The following is a 19,008-nucleotide window of genomic DNA, read 5'->3' as shown; positions in this document are numbered from 1 at the left end:
TGTGTGTGTGTGTGACGCGCGTGTGTGTGTGACGCGCAGGGGGAGTGGATCAGTTGTCCTCCAAAAGTTAGACAGAGCAACAAACGCGGAGAAACATCTGATTAGTATTCAATTCACAGCACCATCTCCACTACACCTACCACCCCCCCACCCCCAACACAACCCACCCCACCCCATGCCTCCCTGGTGTTTTATTACCACAGGTGCGGGACATTCATTGATCAGATGCACGCTACAGGCGAGGGTGAGCCCTTAATTGAAAACAGATCTATTTATACACCTGCAGGCACTAAAGGTCCGCAGGAGAGCATTGGGGGGGTGAAAAAGAAGAGAAGGTGAAGGGGGGGGGCAGGGGAGAAAACACAGAGCAATGACAGAACGGTGAAAAAAGACATGCCTGGGAGAGGGAGGCCGACATTCCCAGAACAGCACGGCTACCCGCTGACGTGAGCATGCAGATGCAAAAAAACTCCTGGAGGTGCGTTTGAAAAAACGATTACAATGAGTTGAAAAGCAGGCGCACAAAATGAATGCAAACCCAAATGCGTGCGAACATCTGTCTGTTTTTTTTGTTTTTGTTGATACAACCACTACACTTGATTTCGGGATATATATTCTTTCTGATATCTATTCAGGACACGTTGCAGGTGAACCTTTTTTTCACTGGAAGTCCAATCAGAAGAAGACTTTTTTCCCCCTTTTTGATGGAAAAAGTCTGCGGCAAGATGTCTAATTTCCACGCGTGGGAAAGCAATGAGAGTTGTAAATTAACCCACCTCACGCCCCCCCTCCCAAAAAAAAAATCATAGCTGAGAGGACGAGAAGCCCAGAAAACACATGTCTGCCTACATGTTGGTATGGAAGCCGTAAATTCAAGCGGCAGGTGAAATGCGTTGAAATCACCCAGCCGTGCGCTTGGAAAAACCGGCAGACAGCAGATGTCCAACACATCAGGGTGGCAGCCGAAGGGCCGGACAACATGAAATAAATTTACATTTATTTGCCGTGAATGTAATTCATAGTGGGTCCAGGGGTCCAATCGCATATTCAACATTTCCTCTTTGAGACAAACCTGCTGCTTACGAAAGCGGGAGAGGGTTCAAGAGCATTTTGCTGCGGTCCGGCTCGACAGCGGACCGTGAAAACCGCCGCGAGTCCTGTCGCTGCCGCTGTCCGATAATTAATGGAGCGTTTCCGTCTGTACCGTGCAGATGAAAATAAGGCATCCCTGTAATTAACAGTGGCAAAGTCCACAGTATGCGGTCGGGTGAGCCAGGAGCCAGGCTTTCTTCTTTTTTTTTTTTGGCTGCATGCTTCCACTGGTGGCGCTCGACACATCTGGCTGCTAATTAAAAAGTTTGCTTTTTGCACTCAGTCGTGTCCAAATGGGCTCGTCTAATAGTGCGGTTAACATGTACCTTAAGGGACCCATACCGTAGCCACTTCCAGCTTCTTAATTTTTGTGCCAACACTCCGGGTGGAACAGTAACACACGAGAAATTGCCCAAAGGTCCACAGGTCTCCAAAAAATAAATATACAAACATGCAGAGGCCGAGTCTCCTGCTAAAGCTGATGCGTTGTTTGACTTTGACTTAGTTTGTCGTCCAACTGTTTGGAAGGAGACAAAAACCAAGGTGGTCAGAGCCAACGTCTGACTGTGGGTGTAGTCGCTAACCTGGGTAAAGTGCCATTGCCCCTTGTGACATCACAAAGAGTGTGTTTTTAAGCATGCTTCTAGCTCCGTCTAGTCAGATGCACATGAAGAGCTCTGGTTTCCAGTCATGAAGCTTTTCTAAGTGGTTCACTGATAGGCTGAAGATGCATGTTAAATTAATTCTTTACAAGAGTATCTTCAGTAGTTTTTCAAATGTAGAGGCTTTGGAGTGGTTCTAGTTGCTAGATAAAAGAACTGGACGATCCTGAAACTGAATGCACAGCTGATCTGCAGTCATATTGTTTAGGCCAGATTTATTTTCACTTCGCACACTATCCACGATCGCTCTACAAGCACCGTGTGTTATTGTTCACCATTGTTTGCAGTTTGTTGTGGAGGTTAATGGGAAGACCATCAGCGTTTCCATTATAGAATGGTTTCAGCCTTTCTATAAAAAAGGCAGCGTTTTCAAACTTATCCACCCTGAGGAGCATTTTAGAAAATATGCGGTTTCAGTGAAAACACCGGCTTCGTGTAAACGCAAGGCCAAACAGACTAAATATTTCTGTGTTTTCAGAGAAACCCTTCTTTGTGTAAACAGGGCCGAAGTCAGAGGTCAGTGAATCTGTTTTCAGGGCCATTTTGGAGACGTTTGTCTTCACGGATGCAGCCCCTGGGGACGGAACAGACTACCGCGACCCCCACCCCCAACCCCCACCTCGGCCATGCATTCGACTGAGATCCTGTTGGGACAAGATGAAAGGGTGCACGGCCAAATATCAGTGTAACTGCAGGTGTGCAGGCTCCCATTTCACCAGTGTCACTGATGTTCACACACACACACACACACACACACACACACACACACACACACACACACACACACACACACACACACACACACACACACACACACACACACACACACACACACACACAGCTGGGGAAGAAGCGGAGGGGGGAGGAGGAGGAGGGAGGCGGGACATCTGCTGGTTTGGATAAGCATCTGAGGGTTCGATCTGATTCAACACCTAGCGAGTAAATGTTTAGATACTTGAGTGTGTGTGTGCGTGTATTAGATGGTCCTATCTGGAGTCTGTCCTGGCTTGCCATCAAAGAGACCACAGCCACGTGGCCTCTGTTGAGAATGAGAATAGTGTCTGTGTGTGTGTGTGTGTGTGTGTGAGATCACTTTTCCTCACGGGGGGCTAGTTTACGATAGAGTCCATCACAACTTTGTTCACTCGTCTTGTTTATGCTAAACGTTCTACACTGGGCGCAATCAGGCGGTGGCACCTTGTTGAGCTGGAAATCAACGCAAATTCATGTTGTTTTTGTGTAATGCAGTTGTGCGGGATTACTTGTGAAGAAACAAGCGGCTCCCAAAAGGCTCAGACTTTATCACCTGTCATGTGTTGATCAGCATTCATCAGAGTTCATTTGCAGTAGGCCACTGACGACTGGGATTTGGGTCCGATTCATGAGTGAGTTTAATCCCGATAAGAAAATGAATCAGTGATTTACACTTCTTTTCTATTTAAGAGAAACTACAAAATAATGATATTATGGGTTTCTCAAACACACATATATATAAGTCAGAGATCAGGATCAGCAACTTCTATTTTTAATCAAGCTATTTTTTGCACAATCTCCCTAAAGGTCGATCTTAATCTCCCCCTCTAGTGGCAAACAGTGGAACCTCTGATCCTTTTCAATTGATTCAATTCAATTAATTTATAATCCTAACAAATGGCTACACTGGAACTCACATTGGCCGCGTCCTGTCGTAGAACACGTTGCTCCTTGCAGCCTCCGCAGCTGCTCTCCTCTCCTGGAATTCCTCCCTGCTCAGAACGGTGCCCTTGTGGCCGAGCTCCACCAGCTTACGAGCCAACTCCCTGTTCTGCAGAGAGACGAGAACAGAGGAGAGAGGAGTCGGTCAGGGAGACGGGAAGCGGCCCGCAGGCACGGCTGACGACTATCAGCCACTGTCAGTCGGGAGTTTTGGCGTGGTGCGCTGCTGGTCCTGTGATTCATCCGATTGCCACTCTTATGCATCTGAAATTACTTTCAGGACTGTGTCCCTGCTGGTGTGGTAACGCCAAAATATCCTGTTGCGTGATGTTTTTTTTTTGTTTGCTTGTTTGTTGTTTTTGCCAGCGGTCAAAAACACACATTACAGACTTTACACTAGAAGAGAGGGCAGAAGCAGATTCTCACGTTTTCAAAGATCATTTCAGTGTCCCAAACGTATACATTGACTTACATATTGACATAATAACCAATATAAATGTCAAGGAAAGAGAGAAGGCTCATTTAAAGAAGATGATTATGTTTATGGTATTTAAAATTTGATTGTTAATGTCTTTGGCAGCAGCCGTCGTCTAAAAGCTTGCAGCCTTCTTCTACCTCCTCTAATGAGGCACATAATGGCCAGTTTGGAACTTTTGTTGCAACTTAAAAAGAACACTGATGGTCACACAAATACTTGGACCAGTTACAAACTGCAGCTTGGTAATGGATGAGCAAAAATTTCAACAATCCAGCTGCACAGCAGGGTTTAGAGAGAGTAATGTGGTCAGTACAGCTCTTGGATGAATCACTTTTCAATGAGTTATTCCTACTATTGAATATAAAGATTTCTGTATTTGGGTTCTTCCCTGCGGTTCACACTGACAAATGGGATTTGAAACTTGGTCAACCAATAGGCTTTGGGATAAGCCTCACTGCTGCCATTAACTTTAATAACATTATTACACTCTTTTCTCAGAAATATGTAAGTGATAGCCAACTCCGCAAAACCACAAGCTTAAGATATGGTTTCATTTTCCTCCTTTGAAAAAAAAAGAAAAGAAAAGGAGATGCATCATTTTCCTCCATACGTTCATGTGTGTGTGTGTGTGTGTGTGTGCGCGCACACATGTGTCAGACCTTCCACAGGGATTCTAAGTCACATTAGCTCAATTCCCAATTTCAGACCAAGCGGCGTAAAAGCGAAGCCATAAAGTCATCAACGTCTAAAGCCTGAATCTTTCTGTCAAATCCTGCGGCTGCGTCAGATCAAAGCGTCGGCCGCAGAACCTCCAACCCCGAATGAATCCTCGCAGCCAGGCCTGTGTCTACACCCGAGAGGAAAAGTTATATTTTCCCCCAACTTTGATGTGGCTCGCCAGAAAATGAGTCTCAGACGTATGCCGCTCCTAAAATTGGACGGAAAACTCGTTGTCTTCACTTGTAAAAGCTTGCCGGACGAGAATGTTAGAATGAGCTGCTTCTTCCGGTGGACACGGCAAGATCAGGGTGACTAGGTTACACCATCTGGGCCGGCAAAAGAAACCCCCAATTTTATAGTCTCAGTCTCAGTAACGGCTTCACTTCTTTCGAACTATGCTAAAATACACTCAAAGTGACTATATCATGCAGTAAATCATGTATCACAGGAAAACAGCGTGACAAAAAAGGCACAGCTGGTTTATTAAAACCTAGTGCTGAACCTTGCAGATTTGTGTCACGACAACAGAGGTGAAGCAGTTTGAAAGTGATTGATGGAGTGCAGCTGATTATCAGGTCAGATGTGAGTTCTCTTCTATGTGTGGACACAGGTGCGCAAACAGAGGGGGCCCGCCTTAAATGTGTATCTTTAGCAAGTGTGCCCTCTGCTGGACAAAAGTGGGATTTCCCATTTCCGTGAGGAAATTGATTTCAAACTGTTTGAAACTATTGATACGCCGGGGAGGTGAATAATGGATTATTATTATTATTATTATTATTATTATTATTATTATTATTATTATTATTATTATTATTATTATTATTATTTGATTTGAGGAACTAGTCAAAGTAATTGAAATAACAGTCGACACACATAAACTTAACACGGTTGGATACACGGACCGTGTGTCGTGTGTTCAGACCCTCGTTGCAACCCTGTGTGTGACTGCCCCCCGGTGTACGATTGTAGACACCACAAAAGACTTCGTTTCGACACAAGGGCAAGACTTTTTAAGGTTTATCAACTTTGTGGGTCCAACGTCCACAATTTAACAATTGAAAATATAAGTCGTAAAAAAGTCGTTATTTGTGTTATCAGCAGATTTTGCAGATACTGAATCTACACCAGCAAGGTGACTATTTTTCATGGGGAAATGCGATTTCGTCTTGTTGATACAACCCGAATTAAATAGCTGTTTTCGTTTATGTAAATCCCATAAGAAAATAATGGTGTAATATGTTTTTGGTCGCGGATAACATGGCCTAAACTTAAAGTGGCGGAAAAGTGAATCGAGGTCCCGGCCGACAGGGCCTAACTTGCGTTGCGCGCGGAAAACAATTTGACAGTTTGAACCGGAAGTTACTCACCTTCAAGTAAACCAGGTCCACGGGCATAACTTTGGAGTCGAGGTAATCGTCATAGTCGGCGAATTGTGCTAGAGAATCGTGGAAACGAGACGCAGTGCTGTACTCCATCTTCAGCAGTTAAACGTATGTTGTTGGACGCCGCCATGGCAACCGCCTAATGAGGCCACCTGTTGGTCGTCGAGAAGGAGCTCGATCTCTTTCGAGCAGACACATTGGCCTCAATTTGCTTGGGAAACTCGAGTTTTCACCGTTTACATGGTGAGTTGGTCTCCCCCTTTGTTTTGTTTCAGTAAAAAAAAAAAAAAAAAAATCTTCTTCTTCTTCTTCTTCTTCTTCTTCTTCTTCTTCTTCTTCTTCTTCTTCTTCTTCTTCTTCTTCTTCTTCTTCTTCGCCATATAACACACAACATAATTTCTACACAGGGGAAACTAATAAAGTCAAAGCTAATGAAATTTCAGAATGCAGCTAAAATGCATTCACATATTTACATAAGAAACCAAATTTGACCTTTGAACACAGTCCAACAATTTTAATGTTTTAGCTTTGCAAAACATGCTTTTCAATAAGTGATTGTCCTCAAAAACACAAGTGTTAATGTATGAACTGATCACTAAATGTTGTGGTACAATGAAAATTTGTGTGGAACAATTTCACATTTTGACATCATGGGCCCGAGACGGCGTAAGAAAAAGCCTTAAGTGCTGTTTTTATTCTTCCTTGACTATTCAGTTCTGGTAAAGAGAGAACTACTTCATCATCCATGATAATCTTTTTTGTTGGCGCCTCCTCTGTTTTGTCTTCGTTTTTCCTGGTGGCTTTGTGGGCAGCCTGTAGGAGTTGTGTCCTACTTTCATAGGAAACTACTTATTGCCAAGACCAGTCTGAAACAGTTTACATTGGACTTGTGAAGATGGATGTGTAAGATTTCAGAATTGAAATCTCTTGTATATTGTAATGAACCGTCTCACTTGCTGGCAGTACGTGGTATGATGTAGGCAGACTTGAAAGAAGAGAAACAGATGCAGGAAATGTATGCTAAAGAGAGAAGCGGCCTCTTGAAGATCATCTCGGAGTAAATGCTGTCACGCAATCCATGTCTCATTTCTCTGGGCACCCACTGTTTTCTTACCTAGAAATAAAGACCCACTTCAATATTTAACCATGGTTATGAATGATGAATGAAAAATGTCTGTTGTTCCAACTTCAGGTTTTCATGCTGTTTTTTCTGCCTTTCCTCATCTGACTCACGTAAACTGATTTTCCGACACTGGTCGAGGGGATCAGAGCACCTAGGGTTCATTTCTGCAAAACAGGCGTCTTTTAATTTTCCAGTATAGTTCCACGTCAAAGCTCAAACAGCTCGAAAGAGGGGAAAAAGGCTGTTCCTTGTCCCTGTCATGCCCAAATGTCCTCTCAAATTAATTATTCAAAAAAACAGACATTCTCAATCCAAAATTTACTAGTGGTGATTTTTGCCATTGTTTTTGGCCCTGTGACTAGAAAATAAGTGGTAGCTAATGCGAGCTACTACCATCAAATTATAATGTTGTGTTCCAGGACAACATATCATTAAAATACATTGGAAAAATAGACCAGATTGAGCAGATTTGTAATAATTAAAATATAATTTCAAAACCAAACATTTAATATGTGGATTTGCAATTTTTTGTCATCATATGATGTCACAATATAACCTGGCATTCAAGATGTTATGTCTAATCATTTAGATTTAGTTCATGTGCACATCTGGTGAAGAGCCCTGAGGAAATATTTGTGAGGGGAGGGCATTTTTTCTTTCTTACCGAAAACAAGTCACAGGTAGCTGGACTGAGAGTTGCTTTATGTATTTATTATTAATTTTTTCTTTCTTTTCCCTGTGTGGTTTTTAAGGGAAGCCTGCAGCACCGTTATGCTGGTTTCATCCTAACTAAAAGGAATCCATTTTTTTGTGGAATCCAAACACTGGCTGTGAACACTTCCTGCTGGAGCTTGCCAAGTTGGATTGACAAGGTAAGCCACAATAAGCATTTGCTGTATGACTGAAAAAGCGTGGGGTCATACTACCGAAGGAAAGTGTTTTTACGCTACAGTCTTTTTAAACTCTTGTGAACGTTTAAATCCTGCTTGATTCATAATCTCGTGAAGATACCGTGATGTAATGTAATGTAATTAAAAACAAACATTTTTAATTATGTGTCAACCAAGCAGAGACAAACAAACGAGGCTCCCCTGGTGACATCATGACATAGACTCAGTTGTTGTTAATGTGACAAAATGCTGAAGGAGGGGAACCCGCTACCTACTCGAGAGGCAAGTTTGAGAATGTTTGTCGGTAATCAGCGTCCAGACCTGTTTTAGGCAAAAGTAAAAAAAAGTGTCATGACCTCAGAGGTTTTGGAGAACATGAGTCAACACAATCCTACACACACACACACACACACACACACACACACACACACACACACACACACACACACCTACCTGTTTTTCATTAGTCGGCCACCATGGTCCAGAAACCTTCCTATCTTTCTTTATTTTCTTTATAATTTAAATCAGATAAACAATATTCTAGTGTTTTTTTTTCTTTTCGTTCAAAGGTGATTCAACATCTCAACTTCCAAACTATGATGACAGTTATTTAGTTAAGTTGCCCGTAAAAACCTAAAACCATATAACTTTGTTAGTTTGTCTGTGCAATTTCTAATCCAACTCCCAGATACAACTCAAGACTATCTAGTAGTTTGGTCAACTCATATTGCTTCAGTTCTGCATTATTTTCAGTAGTTGCCTCTGGGGGGCACCACAATGAATTGACTTGCATGTTGAGTTTAGCATTTCTACGCCGGGTAATATCCTTCCTGGCACAACCGTTGCATTTGTCCGCACTTGCAGACTTGATGCTTAATTTTTGATGTGCCTGGACTGGGAATCAATCCTAGAACTCAAGGCTGACCTTCTACCACTCTCCTGAAAACATTTGTGGAACTAAGGATGATGTATTCAATTTTGATAGTTTGAAGAAGTTCTTGTTAAGGCAGAGACATATATTGTCTTGCAAAATGTTCTCGTAAGTTAAACATCTGGGATTTGAATAAGTCAAATTATTTTGACAAATATTTGAAATACATTTCAATACTGCCTCAAAATACACCCAAGCTTATTGAGTCTTTTGCAGTTAGTCAGAATGTAAAGTTAAACTCCTCTGGTCCTCTGCAGAGATGGCTCTGCTTCTTGACCGGCCATTCCTCGGCTACCTCGTCATCCGATACACCTCGAGCTTTAACCATCCCCATAACAAGGGACGGCTCCTTCTGGGAATCTTTATCCCTCTGGTGGCGGCGGTCTGCGCTCCTCCCGTGTGGAATGCCTCAGGGGTCGTGACTTGGGATTTTTCAGGAGACAGCCGCTTGCCCAAATGATAGTTTTGATGGACAGTTTTCTTGTCCCACCCAGCTGTCTAGAAAGGAGGTGGGGAGGGGGGTCCCCCCAGAATTCCTGTCTCCATTTTTCACATCGATTATCACAAATCTGGTGTTAAGAGCGGGCACACTGTCTCCTCTTCCTTGTCAGCTTGGGTTTCATGATTAAAGAAGGCTCTGAGGCAAGCTGAGCCGTCTTGACGACAACATTTTTTTAGTATGTATTCCATGTCAATACATTAGTATAAATGGTACATACTGGCCCTTTAACATCTAATTTCAAACTTGATTTAGGTTTCTTTTTTAACCAGATCCCCGACAATTATCATACTTTTTAAATACACAAAGATGTTCAATGTTGTCCTTGAGTTACTGTGGGCCACTGTTAGAACTGAAGACTCTTCCCCCATTGTCTCGACATAAAGTACTAATCATCAGAATTATTTTTTCCTTCAAGGTAGTGATAATTACAATGAAACAAAGCTTTAATTTAATAGTATATTTATTGTGAGCAAATAACAATAATAAAATAAATATAAAAAAGAACGGTAAAAAAAAAGCAAGTAGTTGTACAAATGGAGGCGAGGATTCGACCTTCGACTGCTGCTGCTCCACAAATATACAAACCTCTGTTCTCGCAATAGACCAGATATTGAATCTTTAATCAGACAGTTGTGGATGTCATTGTCGGCAACATCAGGTTCAGAAGGGGAACGATCCTCTCGAGCGGGGCTCCCGTTGTGTTTATGGATGAAAACATAAAACAGGATGCTGCATCGTCCGTTGTGAAGGCAACTCCCAACTTCTTGCAACGTATGAAACGTGAAGCCCACTAGTAGCTACTAGCCGGCAGCCCTTTGGAGTTTTTTTCATACACTTTGTAGAAAAAAATGGGAATGGTTTGAATGTGATAAATAACCAATGTCAGTTTTGTTTTTTGGAGGGAGGAGGGTTGTGGGATTTGGGTGTGTCCATCACTTTCAACAATGTTCAGTGTCCGTCAAGCTATCCAAAGCGGTACTTGGGCCAGTATTTGACCTGCGTGCGTCTCGGTGTCGTCCTGGCATTCGTGCTGGCCTTAGCCGGCGGTGGTTGAGGTGGTGTCGGCGGCAGGCTTTTCCTCCTGTCTTTGCCCCTGTCCGTGATGGTGAAGCCCAGCTGGCTCCTGTCGTGCAGGCTCACCCTGGGCAGGAAATGCGTGGACACGTGCTGGGATTTGACCCGTGGGCTGGAGCCCATTTTCGCCTTCCCTCTCTTGTTGAGGGCCACGTACCACTCCCGGCCAGTCCTGTGGTTCCTGTGGATGACCGAGGCGTAAGTGTTGTAGCTGTTCTCCTGGAAGCGCTCCCTGAATTTACAGTCGTCTGAGAAGCCTTCCTGGAAAAGAAAGCAAGCATGATGAACTGATTTCCTTTTCCAAGATGAGGTCACCGTCTTATGTTTAGGAAGGTAAATGTTGTTGTAATGCAGGAAAGGAAAACTCGACTGATACACTTTTATTGATTCTGAAAATCAGTAGTATCACCCTTCCCCCCCATTTCACGGCAATTAATCCCTATAAATTTCACACTTTGGGACTTTAAATTTCCCAAAACATTTTTCCTCCTCAGTTTTCCATCGGTTCCTAGAAACCAAATCAGCCTGCAGGTAAACAAGGCTCTGCTGTGGCAAGATGTGGCAAGTCTGTTCACATGCTACCATGTAACCAAAGTCTCCTCCCCTTGTTAAATGCTTAATGTCTTCAAGTCAAGGAGAGGGAAATATAATGGCCCCCATATTTCTTTGCAAGAAAGCATGTGGGAGCTGACCTCAGACCTCAGAGCCCAAGTCTCACTGCTGATGAAGTTTTATTTCATTGTTTTCACTGTTGACAGGTGGTTGTGCACCAAAGGCTTGTAAAAGCAATACAATGTAGATTGTCACTGCTTGTTTTCCATTGGACTTTTGTTGTAAAGTGCACAAGATGCGCTTTTTAGTAAGCATCAGTGAACAAAAATAATGGCAGAAGTGACAACCAATTACAACTATGACACGTACAATAATTTTACCACCTGCGAATGACACTGAAGTATGCCCACTCTGCATCCTTACTGTAAATCAACTGTAGCCGAACAATATCTCCATCCAATTAAAGGCATTTTGGAAATGGCAATTGTGTTATATTCATCGAACGGTCTCGTTTCTTGTCTAAAAATATCTTGGGTGGGAAACTCTGACATGGACCCAGGCATGTGCGCCTTTTTGCTCCTGCTGCTGTGGCAGTGCAACTTCCTTGTGTAACCCCCTGCCATTCTGAAGCAAAACAAACCGTTCTGCTTTGCTGAAGAGTGAAGCATAGCAGAAAATGATGCCATTATAGCATTCGGTAAACATGCCAGTCACAAGAGAGCAGTGCACTGTGGCACGGCTGCCTTAAGTTATTCAAAGTGACCGACTGTTCCTTTTGGCTGCTGTTAAAAAAAATGAAACACACACACACACACACACAAAAAAAACCCAAAACTGCGCCAACCTCCCGAGTCACTGCTATGGGTGGGTTGCAACCATCTAACAGCAACATGCCGTCTCTGGTGACGGTCGGGGAATTGCACGTTTAGAAGCAAATCCAGTGGAGCGTGGAATATCGACGTGCACACTCTCTCTCTCACACACACACACACACACACACACACACACACACACACACACACACTTACACCCACACACACACACTTACACCCACACACACACACTTATACATGCACATACACCCACCCACCCACCCACACACACACACACACACACACACACACACACACACACACACACCCACACACAATCTCGCATACCAGGAGAGAGAGCCCGGCCCCTGCTGCGTTTCATAGGATTTAACGGGCGATGCCAGATTCCAGAGATCTTATTGTTAAAATCATAATGCTTGTACAGCTGTTTAACCTGGCTCTTGCCCTGCTGGATTGGTCACACTCTTTAAAGGGACCTTTCCCATGATCCTCGGGTCTAAGCTGTGTAGAGGGGAGAGAGGGAGAGGTGGAAACTTACCGATGACTCCTCCCCCCTCCTCTCTCCTCTTTCTTTCTCAGAACCAAAACAATATTGCGGCTAAATTGTTTCATAGAGATGTGCTCACATCATGTAAATACCTGAAAGTCATTTTTCCAAAAGAAAAAGATTACTTCATGATCTAGACTAAATCTAGCTAAATAAATGACTCAGTTTAGACTCCCTACAAACCTTGATTTTGCATCTTTGTATGATTAATTATCCAGAAGGCTCTGAACCCCCCTCCCCCCCATCCCCCCCTAGTAAAGATCTATTCAAAAACTGTATGTTTAGCCCGCTGTCTACAGCCGCCAGCATAAATACTAAACTTGAACATCATTTACTGCATATTATTAAAACTTTGTTGAGGAAATATGGGATCTGTTGTCATAGTTTGAAGGACTCAGCCTTGATTAGGTCTGAGTAAATGTGTTAACACCAAGATAGTAGTGTTGAGAAATTCGCTGAATTTGTAGTCTTTAAAGTTTTTATTCTTTCTAAACATGACACACAAAGAACAAGAAAACCAAACTCCACGTGTCCTATCTCCCTTTTCCTAAACCTTTGTTGTTGCGTTTTATAAATTCACATGACCTTTCACCTTCCAACAAGTCGCGCCCGTAGCGGGTCATGCACAGCCACATCTGTCAGTGACCTCACCCTCTCCATACCTACTAAAGTGCCACTGTGATAGCATCTAAGTGTGGAGGTCACCTGACATCCAGACATGGCGCTGTGGGTCCCTGCGGCCTCTGAGCTCTAAATCCACTGCAGTGCAACGACAGCACAGTGCAGCTGCAGCCACAGATTGGAGTTTTAGTTGTACAAATATTGCTCTGAGGCAGAGGAAGGAAATATGATTGCCCAACGTTTGGTACGAGAGAACCAGCCTCGCGGAGTGCTTAGTGCCAGGACTGCCGCAAAATAAACAAAACAAATTCCAAACAAAAACCAAAAAACTGATTATCGCAAAACGACATTTGCCTTGCAATAAACAGCAAATAAGAAATTTCTTCAGCCTTTCAAACATCAACCAGGCTGAATGAACAGAGGATCTCCACCAAATAAACAGAGAATTTCCACCAAATATTCTAACAATATACACTAAAACTCTATTCGTAATGAGATCACCAACAGCCGTCATGTTGCTCAGTGTCAGTGTTTCAGATTAGGAGAACATATTTGTTATGTCATTAATTTATTGGTATTGGTACATCAATTAATTATTCCCATAAATTGTTTTTTTTTTAATATATATATATATATATGTATATATATATATATATATATATATATATATATATATATATATATATATATATATATATATATATATATATATATATATATATATATATATATATATATATATACATATATATATATATATAAAACAAAGTCACATAAGGCAAGTTTGACTAAGCAGCTACTCACATGGGCATCATCCATCTCTGGTGCTCCTGACCGCAAACAAAGGGTCAACAAATCAATTGAAATTTTCCGAATAATTTTGGCTTTGGGAGGGGAAATTAACACGTTCTCCTCAACAAGGCAGCTCCACACTTGCTGACATTTGTTTTCTTTTTTTGACAGATTTTTGCTGTTTTTTGGCTCCATCGTGCCCCTCATGTTGGAACCTGCGGGGCAGCACATGGAGACGTAACAACGTCGGCCACAAACAGACTGTTGACCTTTCAGTCGACACAGATTCATAAGGACTGGATGTGGAAAGTTGGCTGCCCGGAAATTTGTGACATTTAGACGACTTTTCAACACTGGACAAAACAAAACAAAAAAGGACCAGATGATTTCCCCACATGCCGAAACCGAGCGGAACAATCCCATTAAGTCAGACAAGTGGACAGACAGAAGCAAGGCGATGATCTGGTTTTAGTTGGAGGCTAAACTCCAATGTGCACTGCGTCGAATAACTGGACTCGTTTTTTTGCCCGCCAGCTAAATCTCGTTTCGGATGATGTGATTTAAGGACTTCTGGCTTTGTCCGTCGACTGCTGCTGAACCGCAATGACAGCTAAAAATATGTCTGAAATAAGTTGTCACTGAATGAGTATTTAAATGATATCCTAAAGACGGCAGAGGATCGGCGTACCAAGAGGAACCCACACGATTCTTTTTGTCTACAACATATCCGCCCTCGCTTTGCGAACTCACTCCTCTGTGTGTTTTCAGTCGTTCTAATCGGCTCTTCCCCATTAAGCAAGCAAAAAGGCAGTGGCATTTATCTGCTCCTCCGTTCCCACAGATGACTGGTCGGAGACGCTGCCTGTTGGCCGGCTGGCCTGCTAACAGCGGCAAAACCGCTGGCCTGCTCTGGCCAGATTTGGGCTTACTGTGCGTGTTTGGGGGGATTTGAGAGTCTTAGAAAGTGTTGTGAGAGATTACAGCTCTGTGCTTTGACACGCTGGTGTCAGATTTGGGGCTCCAGGCCACAAATACAATGCGGCACCAAACTAGTGAGATGTTCTGCCAGGGCACAAACACCTGTTTGGGGAGGGGTGTGATTACATAAGTGGGGAAACTAGATCATTGCTGGACATGTGAGGAAGATGTTGCGAGCGCAATCCGTTGAGACAGGTTGAGTGCGGCCGGTTACTCACAGTGGCATGGAGACGTCCTCTTTTATTCATGGCCAGGAATCTGTTGCTGTAGACCCCTTTGATGCCAATGACCCCCTGAGAAACTGCAAAGAGCTCCAGGACACCTGGGCGGGAAAAAGAGCAGATTCAGGTGACTGGTGGTTCACAGAAGGACGTTTCAAGCAAGAAAAAGGACAGAGGTCTTTAACGTAAAAACTTTAGTAAGAAATTTGCTGATGGTTCCTGCAAACCAACTTCATATGAAACCGCTGCGTGAGCCAATGTTTCCAGTCTCCTTTCAGCCTACAGAGCTGTCACGCTCCACTCAGACCGTCCAGTGTTGAAATCCATGTAACTTGACAACTCCTCTGAAAGGGGACCGTGAAATGGAGGCTCAAGTGCACTTTCAACCAGTCGGCTTGGGCTGTTTCCGTCGGTAAACGAGCCGCGAGTGATCTGCACAATGCCGAGGAACTTAACAAACTGCAGAACCAACGAAGCACCCGTGGGATGCTGCGTCACTTTCGTGGTTTGAAGCTATGCTGATTGACTCATTCAGATTGTCAGGTTTTGTCCTTCTTTGAGCATTGATGTCTCTTGGGTGTGGATTTCGCTGATACTAGATATATGTAAATGTCCTTTGTGGTAATAAATATCTGAGGACAGATATGACCAGCCACTTTCTTTGGTACACCTCAGGTACCTAATTAAGTGGCCAATGAGTGTGAGAGTGTCTTTGCATGGTCTTCAACCAGTCTGTCAATTCTCACAGCCATGTGATTGGCTGGTTAGCTATTTGCATTTACTAACAACTGAACTTTTTTTTTTTTTTTTAACCTAATAATCAATCTACAAAATCAAATCAAATGTCCATTGCAAAAACTTTTTTTCCCCTCAAAACAGACACACTGCATAGTCAAGCGACCTAAATTTGGAACTTGCAAAACACACAACTCCGCAGCTTCTTAGACACCAGTAGTAACACTCTGCACTGCCTTTATTTTTTTCCCTGCAGTGCTGCTGCGATGACAATCGCTCGACTGACAATCCAAAAACACGTCCTGCCGCCGTACTGCTGCACCTGTTACTTCCACAAATAGTCCTACCTGCCACCTTCACAAACAGTGCTCGTCAACCAGTTGGCTGCAGCTCAGACATTTCCCGGGGTCGAGCAGAGTTTAGTTAAGCGCCCCTCACGCTCCCGTGCACCCGTCGAAAGTGCTCGCTCCGAGAGCCTCCGAGGACACTTCAATGGCGCACCTCCGCGCACAGGCAGGGGCGAGCGCGCGCCGTCCGAGGGGGCGCGTCAGCCCGTTTCCGACTCGGCGGCGGACCGCGCATGACTTACTCAGCTGATTGGGTTCATGGCTGCCGTTGACTCTGCCGTCGGGGTGAATCTGGAGGTGGAAGCCGATGCCGACCCGGCAGTAGAGCCTGCACGTCCTGCGTCCCGAGCTGATCTCCTCCTCCAGAAGTTGGCGCTCCAGAGAAACGCGCAGAGCTCCCGCGGCGGCGCAGAACAAGTGAGCGGCGGTCAGGAGCCGGAGAGAAACATTCATTCTTCCCACAGTGAAGAGGCAACCCGCTAGGCTACTTCCAGCATTTTTCCCCCCCTTCCTGGCTTGGGTATCGAGGTCTGAGAACTAATTAGCGCGCGCGCATGCACACGCACACACGCACACACACACGTGCGGCGCTCGCTGCTGGGCATTAGCCCGGCTGCAGTAGCTGGAGCTGCTCCTGTGGCGCGCGGGTATTTATAACGCCGGTGATCTCACCACTCGGTGCATGCCTCAGCTCCAAAGGACGCGCTTTCATCCGGATTCTGACTCCGAGATGCCACTCCTGCTCAGCAGCAGCGAGCCACGGCAGTGGGGCGGGATGGAAGCGCGACGGACACCGTACGTTTTCCAGGGAGCAGTGAGCGCCAGGGCGCACCGAGCGCGGCATTTTACGCACAGGGGGGCATCGTTTTGCAGCGACTGGCGATTAATTCGAAGGGTGAACGGGCGCCAATTAGGTGCTCCGTGTGTGGACGGTCCCCGGCGGAGGCTCCTGCCACGGAGAACCAGTTGAACTGAGATGGATAAATGTGAAACGCACTAGGGGTTCACGCGGGGATCATCAGGTGGTGTGGCGGCGTCAACACTGGCTCCCCGCAGGAGTCAGGCAGCAGTATTTATAGGCTTTAGTGTTGCTCATCATCTCATGCCTCCACACAGGGGACTTAACACCAAGGAGTACATGAATGAAAAAAGATTATTGCGTCACCACAAATATTTATATTTTTCTTTTTCTCCGAACATTTAACACACCTCTGGGTTTAACAGTTCTCTACTTAAGACATGTTCTCATTTATTCCATTCTAAATGAAACACACCATGAAAAATGAACTCAAAGGAAATAAAGGGGCAGGTCGGCACTTTACTCGTGGCTTTAATCATGCAGAAAAGCCCGAATAAAACAGAAGTTCTTAGAGAAACTTCAGGGGTTGTTCAATTCCAAAGCTCCACAAACAACTTGTTCTTTTGTGCTCATTGTGCTGCAGTTGGTCAGATGGCGTCATGTTTGTTTTTGGAAAACGTTTGTCCAGTTTGCATGAACTAGCAAAATATAGGAAATAGCTAGGACAGTTATCCAGTTTTAACTGATGCATGTAAGGTTAAAATAAGACAATGATGTAATATTATGTCTATTTAATATTAAAATAGAGTCATTTTGAATTGACAGGATAAAGTATTCCTAACCTAAAACTGCGCTTTAAGTGTCTCCTGCAATCAAGAAATCACATTCTATTTAAACTGATTTTCCATATCAATCTTTGGACCCACAACTCATCTAATAAAGAGCGGCATTAAAATTGGCATTGCATTATGCGGCGTTTCCGATCCTGGAATATCCACGGTCCACATTAAAGTTTCATCTAGCCTTCAGCTCACTGACTTCTTTGTTTGTTGCTTTGTTTTTCTAGCTTGTGTCTGCAGTCACGTCATCCACTTTCGTCAGAATTTTGGGGCAGCAGCAAATTGTCTTTAGAATTTTAGTCCAACAATCACACGCAAATAACCCAGTCATCGTCAAGGCCTATACTGCGGGCTCTGTTCTCACTTATCACATATGCATCTAAAGCGCCCTAGAGTTTGAGAAATGTGCCCTTTTTCTTCATTGATCTGTCCAATTCGTCTGCCAGTCCAACTCCTTCTGAATGGTTTTCAAAGAAAAGACAAACACAAGCTGCAGGACTTAAAATCTAGCTTCATTTAGGCACCTGAAATAATAATTACTCATCGTGAGGCAGTTGATCAGAATTGTACGGTCTGTTCAAATTAAAAATAATAATAATAAATATTTGTGTCTGTATTATTCTCCTTTAATTACAGGTTTTGCGCTGCCAGAAATAAAATAACAGGACACTTGGATCCTGGTCACTGTGGCATGTGTTTAGTCTTCAACTCATTATATTTCTATTGCATTCTTATCTTCAAACCCATTGGTTATAATCCCATTGCTCATTGTTTTCAGGGGCTCAGCCATGTTTGATTTTGATTATTTCATGCCCAGCGTTGGATTACGGCCTCTTTAGGGGCCTAATTGTCTCTGGCGCACAGAGCTGTGGCTGGGCCCACATTACCTTTTATGTAAACAGCGGGCCAGTGTTTAGTCCCACTGTTCTAATGGCCAGTCATTCCTGTGAGGCCATTCCAGTAACAGTGAGGTAATCCCACTGAGTCGTATAAACATGGATGATCCTGATTGATTCTCCCGCCCGATTGATCCCGGCTTTTAGCAGCTTCTTAGTCTAAGCAAACGGCCGACAGCCGGTTCTGTCGTGACCCCGAATCGTCTGAGCCGGGTCGGGGCCCCGTGGCGTAGCAGCATCCAAGCGGCCAAGGTCACCAGCACAGCGACGATGTCCAGTGGTACTTGAACGGGGTTAGG

At 44.0% G+C, this 19,008-nt stretch overlaps 2 protein-coding genes and 1 long non-coding RNA gene across 4 annotated transcripts in view; 1 reads left to right on the top strand and 2 right to left on the bottom strand.

The window, feature by feature from the left end:
• cfap299 (cilia and flagella associated protein 299) overlaps window positions 1-6,266 on the bottom strand; it is a 60,456-nt gene extending 54,190 nt beyond the window's left edge. Inside the window, exons 1-2 of the mRNA XM_076047011.1 lie at window positions 6,015-6,266; window positions 3,425-3,558 (exon numbers count right to left, since the gene is read on the bottom strand). Coding sequence (XP_075903126.1) covers window positions 3,425-3,558; window positions 6,015-6,122 — 242 coding nt within the window. The 5' untranslated portion in view covers window positions 6,123-6,266. The remainder of the gene's footprint in view (window positions 1-3,424; window positions 3,559-6,014) is intronic.
• LOC142902159 (uncharacterized) overlaps window positions 6,145-19,008 on the top strand; it is a 32,512-nt gene continuing 19,648 nt past the window's right edge. Inside the window, exons 1-3 of one of the 2 annotated variants that reach the window (XR_012929057.1) lie at window positions 6,145-6,272; window positions 7,905-8,024; window positions 14,066-15,833. This is a non-coding gene — a long non-coding RNA (uncharacterized LOC142902159). Of the gene's footprint in view, window positions 6,273-7,904; window positions 8,025-14,065; window positions 15,834-19,008 lie in introns of those variants that run through there. The other variant, XR_012929058.1, reaches the window with a different exon arrangement.
• Window positions 9,919-17,356, bottom strand: fgf5 (fibroblast growth factor 5). The gene is made up of 3 exons (XM_076047012.1): window positions 16,418-17,356; window positions 15,091-15,194; window positions 9,919-10,810 (listed from the first exon to the last, which is right to left on the bottom strand). The coding sequence occupies exons 1-3, from the start codon at window positions 16,626-16,628 to the stop codon at window positions 10,439-10,441; spliced, it is 687 nt and encodes a 228-aa protein (XP_075903127.1). The 5' UTR covers window positions 16,629-17,356; the 3' UTR covers window positions 9,919-10,438.

Source organism: Nelusetta ayraudi, unplaced genomic scaffold, assembly GCF_046127955.1.
Source record: "Nelusetta ayraudi isolate G7.1 ecotype Tasmania unplaced genomic scaffold, CSIRO-AGI_Nayr_v1 ptg000092l, whole genome shotgun sequence".
Classification (NCBI taxonomy): Eukaryota; Metazoa; Chordata; class Actinopteri; order Tetraodontiformes; family Monacanthidae; genus Nelusetta; species Nelusetta ayraudi.
The sequence above is the reverse complement of the archived record's forward strand: the minus strand, read 5'-3'. Positions and strand labels throughout refer to the sequence as shown.